The sequence below is a fragment of the Humulus lupulus genome, chromosome X (assembly GCF_963169125.1).
Source record: "Humulus lupulus chromosome X, drHumLupu1.1, whole genome shotgun sequence".
NCBI lineage: Eukaryota > Viridiplantae > Streptophyta > Magnoliopsida > Rosales > Cannabaceae > Humulus > Humulus lupulus.
The window spans coordinates 40,219,234-40,224,633 of NC_084802.1; the positions used below are offsets into that span (position 1 = coordinate 40,219,234).

Below are 5,400 nucleotides of genomic sequence, written 5' to 3' on the forward strand. Positions count from 1 at the left end.
AATTCGTATATGGATTGAAACAAGCTCCTAAGCAATGGCATGAGAAATTCGATCAAGCCATCATGTCTAATGGGTTTAGGCATAACAATGGGGAGACAAGGATTTGTATTATGAAACTTGTAAGGGATATGTGATCATTGTTTGCCTATATGTGGATGGCATGCTTATTCTAAGCGATATCATGAAAGGGATAGAAGAAATGAAGAGGTTTCTATCATCAAACTTCAAGATGAAAGAACTTGGAGAAGTTGATACCATACTTGGTATCAAAGTGAAGAAAATTAGTGGGGGTTTTGCTTTGGGGCAAGCCCACTATATTGAGAAAGTATTTAACAAATTTAACCATCTCAAGGTTAAAGATTTCAATACTCCATTGGTCCATAGTGTAAAACTAGAGATGAATGAAGGAAGAGTGGTGGCTCAATTGGAGTACGCAAGTGCTATAGGGAGTCTTATGTATGCCCCCCAATGTACTAGACTTCATGTAGCATATGCGGTAAGTAAACTTAGTAGGTTTACAAGTAATCCAAGTGTGGATCATTGGAAGTCTATTGGGAGAGTCCTAGGTTATCTCAAGAAAAACAATGGACTAAGCCTTCGCTACTCTGAATTTCCTTCAATCTTAGAAGGATATATAGATGCAAGTTGGATATCTAATATTGGGGACAACTTGTCCACCACTGGTTGGGTATTTACACTTGGTGAAGGTGCAATTTCTTGGGGTTCCAAGAAACAAACCTGTATATCTCTTTCCACTATGGAAGCAGAGTTTATAGCTCTAGTTGCTACCAACAAAGAGGCTGAATGGTTAAGAGATCTTTTTATGGACATACGCCTAATCAAAGAGAATGTATCCACTATATCGATACATTGTGATAGCCAAGCAACATTGTCTAGAGCATACATGGGAGTGTATGATGGGAAGTTTAGACACATTAGTCTAAGACATGGATATGTAAGACAATTGGTTCAAAGAGGAGTTATCTCAATATCCTATGTGAGAACAAGTGAAATCTTGGTGGATCATTTCACTAAGCCACTAATGAGAGATTTAGTGGTTACATCATCTCGAGGGATGGGACTTAAACTCCCTAAAGAGATTCACGATTGATGGTAACATATCTTAACACTAGTTACTTAACTAGTCTTAGGTTCAATAGGTAATAACAAGTCAATCAAGTGAATATTAGTTGTACTCAAAACAGCCCCATCTGAGATGTCGAGTACTTGTGAGTTACAAAATTTAGGGTTAAAACCAAGAGGTTTTTTTAATAGAATTCAGTATTGTGAACACAAGTATTTTTTGTAACAAAATATTGTAAGAGTTCTATCTATATGGAACTAGGGGTGGTGCCGCCTCTCATGAGAATTGGGAGTATTCTCAAGAACGTCCATGAATGGAAAGTACACATGGCCATTAACGGTGCAAATCGAGACATAGAGGTCTCAAGTGAACATGACAAATGTGTGTGTATGTGTGTGGTATCACTGATTTTTTATCATGGAAAGATGGTTCAATGCCTTGTGCAACCAAATTTTCAACAAATTTTGTGATAATTACATTATAGTAAAGTTCAAGTTGAATAACATTTTACTCTATGCACCAATGCAATGACTTCTATAAGAGAGAGTTATTATTTAATCAAGTGGGGGATATGTTATGTTTTTAAATATAATGTCGATTGATTAAATAAGTGTTACAATAGAGAACTATTTAATCTAGTGGGGGAATGTTATATTATTTTATAATATAATGGTTAGATTAAATAAATGTGACAAGGGGTGTCACATGTTGCAACATACAAATGAGAGTTACAAGATTTGGATGTTGAGTTGTATTCAAATGTGTAACATATTTGAGAGTTACAATTCCAGTTACAAATTTGTAACTTCCAGATATTACCCAATAATGTGTAGATATGATGTTACACATATTGATTTGAACTTTTCAAAGCCACAAGTGATATGGTTGTTGGAGACATGATTGTAACTCCCATAATATGTTTGGAGGTTACAAAGTCATGTGAGAAGAGTATAGAACCGTTTGGAAAATTACATAAAAGTGTGTGCTAAAAATGGGTTGTGGTCACGGCCATTGTTCCTGGTCGCGGCCTGTGCAACAGAGGCTCACGCCGCGGCCAGTGAGGCTGACTGTGAAAGCCATTTTTCCATTTTCATTTTGAACGGTTCCAACAACTCATGTAGCTTCCAAAACTCTTTTTTAATTCCATAAACATTGGAAACAGCCATGGGGGTTGGTGGAATTAAAAACTCAAAGGGTGTCTCAAAATAACTCTATAAATAGGAGTCTATTGCTCACTTGTAAGACACACCAATTTCTATTCAGTAGAGCACTTGACTAGAAATTCACCATAGAGGCTTGTTTATTCTAGAAAAGTGTTTCATTTGTGAGAGTTCTATTAGTGCTTGAGATAGGGGGAAATAAGCTTTTGGACAAATGTTGTAAACCTTGTTCAAGTTAGTGACTCCCAAACTCTTCACTTTAGTTGTATGAGTGAGAGTGTTTCTTTTGTTCTTGTTCTTCATTTTCTTCTATCGCTTTTATCTTCATCTCTTCTTTGTCTATTTACATAGTTAGTTGAATCTTTATGCTATAGATTTGTATTTCTATTTTCATCTTTTGTTTTTCATCTTTTAGTTTATTTGTATCTATTGTCTAGAGTTGTATTATCTATTATTCTCTTCATCTATCTTTTTTTATATTTACTTGTACTTTTTGTTATAGAGTCGTAATCTTATTTAATCAATCAATTTGTTTTTTGTATTATTTTTCTTAGAGTTGTAAGAGTTTTACATATTTCCAGTGAGGCAATTTACATATCTCTAACATCAAAGTTAGCAAGAGTGATAACATTTCTGTCATAGATTGTGGAGGCATGATAAATATAATTGGACTACATAGAGAGAACAAGGGTAAAGAAAAATGGTGTAAATTAATTATGAAATTTAGAGTAAAAAAATGAATTAGGTGTACTTTTGAAAGAGAGTACAACAAAAAAAATAACTAATTAAAACTCCAATGAAACTCCAAAACGGCATATATATGTTGTTATTCTCTCAAAATGTTTCCAACCCAACATCATATTATACATCATTTAGCCGTGTGTGAATAGCGCCACGGCTTATAAGTTGTGCACTGTTGACACGACAAAAGACATTTTTTTTTTCTTATTTTAATATATATAAATATATCATATTTCTTTTTAAAAATATATATTTATATCCCATATATATAAACATATGGGTATTATTTGAGTCTATATTTTATGTTGGGTTTTTTAAATTATAAATAAACATGTAATTTAATTTTCTACATAAAATTTCAAATATTTCATAATTAATTTTTATATAATTTATTTTAATTTGTGTATGAAAATTCTTACTCTACAAAAGATACAAAAGATAATTAAAATATTACATATTTACATTCTAATATTAAAATCAAACACACCAAACATTAAACAGAAAACAACAACATATATATATAGAGAGAGAGAGAGAGAACAAGATAAACTAAGACATACTTCTAATAATTTTAAAAATTAAAGGATTTTGAGATCATTGATGTTTATATTCAGCTCATTCTCCTTATTCTTCTTCATATTGAGATCCTTGGAATTGAGATGTTCGATATTGAGATCCCTGATATTGAGATCCTTCTCCTTTTTCTCCATGTCTGGATGTTTGTGCTCTTGATCTATAAATTTTTCTCTTTTCTCTTTGAATAAATTGGCGAAACTCTGGATCGAATATAGAATTCAAATCCGTAAATAAAATTTTATTCTCTTCTCTCATTCTAGCCACATCAACCTTTTGTCTCAGAAGTTCATTTCTTTCAAAGTTACCTTTTTCTATAACGTTAGAAAGTTTTTGACTTTGATCCATTAATTTCTTAAATTGTTCATCACTTTTTTGTTTTCCTTTGGCTTTTTTCACACCAATAGGTCTTTCATATAAATTAATAGGAACTTCTTCATCATTCATATTAAGTCAAATGAACTCATACCAGTGGGTGTCGATGTCAGTGATTCGAAGCCAGAAGAACAAGATTGGAGGGAATTGAAATTACGACCTTGTTGTTGGAATCTAGCTGGTGAATTGGTGTTGTCATTTGTAAATTTCTCACAATCTTTTAGAATGGACCACACATGATCAAATTTGAACCCTCTTCTGTACTTTGGATCTTGTGCTAATAGCATCTTCTCTTGATTTAACTGTTGAATAATAAATAAATGTTGTCAATAAAATTTAAAAACAAGTTACTAACTAAAAATAAACTATAACAATATATACTCACAATATCTTCTTACGAAGAACTACTTGATTTTTATTTTCAATTTGGTTAACACATCCCCTTAATTTTGAAACTGCCACAAGAATTGTCTTCATTCGAGTTTGCAAAGATTTTCTCGGTCGAGTTTGACTACTAAACTGTTAAGAATGATACGCTGATTTAACTCTTGTCCACAACTGATCTTTGGATTGGTTAATTCCTATGATTGGATTTTGAGAAATGTCAAGATACACATGACACAAGTGCACATCTTCTTCAATTGAGTATGAAGAAGTTTGATTGAAGTCATTTTGAAAGAGAAAGAAGTTGGTTTAGAACTATGTTGAAGAGGTGTGGTCATCTTATGTGAAAAATATGCCATTATATAGAGATGTGTCCTTCAGAGTATTGTTCACAGCTTCAACCCGTCTATTGACTCGTGGATGGGCGATTGATGAAAAGCTCTTTGTGATACAATGTCACTCGTAGAAATCAGTGAATCGGTCGCTATCATATTGTGTGCCATTATTTGATACAATCTTTTTGGGCAAACCAAATCGGCATACAATGTTTTTGACAACGAAATCCAATACTTTCTTGGTCATAATTTTTGTGAGAGGTTCAGCTTCAACCAACTTAGTAAAGTAATCAGTATCAACTACTGCATACTTGACATTCCCTTTTGCCATGGGCAAAGATTCGATTAGGTCAATTCCCCAAACTGCAAATGGCCATAGGCTTTGCATCTGTTTAAGCTCATTTGGGGTTGCTCGAGGTATATTGGAGAATCGTTGGCACTTGTCACATTTCTTAATGAATTCAATGGAATCCTCGATCATCGTAGGCCAAAAATACCCTTGTCGGAGAATCTTCTTTGACAAACTTTTCCCCTCAGCATGATCTCCACAGAATCCTTCATGTACTTCTTGCATCAATTCCTTATCCTTTTCCTTGGAGATACATCTTAATAAAGGCATTGAATATCCTCGTCTATATAAGATTCCATCGAGCAAGATAAATCGAGTTGATTGCCTTTGAAGTGTCCTTGCCTTATTCCTATCTGTAGGTAACAATCCTTGTTCGAGATATTGTATGATGGGAGTCAT

General features: G+C 33.3%; 1 protein-coding gene across 1 annotated transcript; it reads right to left on the reverse strand.

Annotated features, from left to right (window-relative positions):
• Nucleotides 1-3,609: 3,609 nt before the first annotated feature.
• Nucleotides 3,610-4,983, reverse strand: LOC133805737 (uncharacterized). The gene is made up of 3 exons (XM_062243899.1): nucleotides 4,888-4,983; nucleotides 4,094-4,235; nucleotides 3,610-3,992 (listed from the first exon to the last, which is right to left on the reverse strand). Exons 1-3 carry the CDS (start codon nucleotides 4,981-4,983, stop codon nucleotides 3,610-3,612), a joined length of 621 nt encoding a protein of 206 aa, XP_062099883.1.
• Between the last annotated feature and the right edge of the window lie 417 nt (nucleotides 4,984-5,400).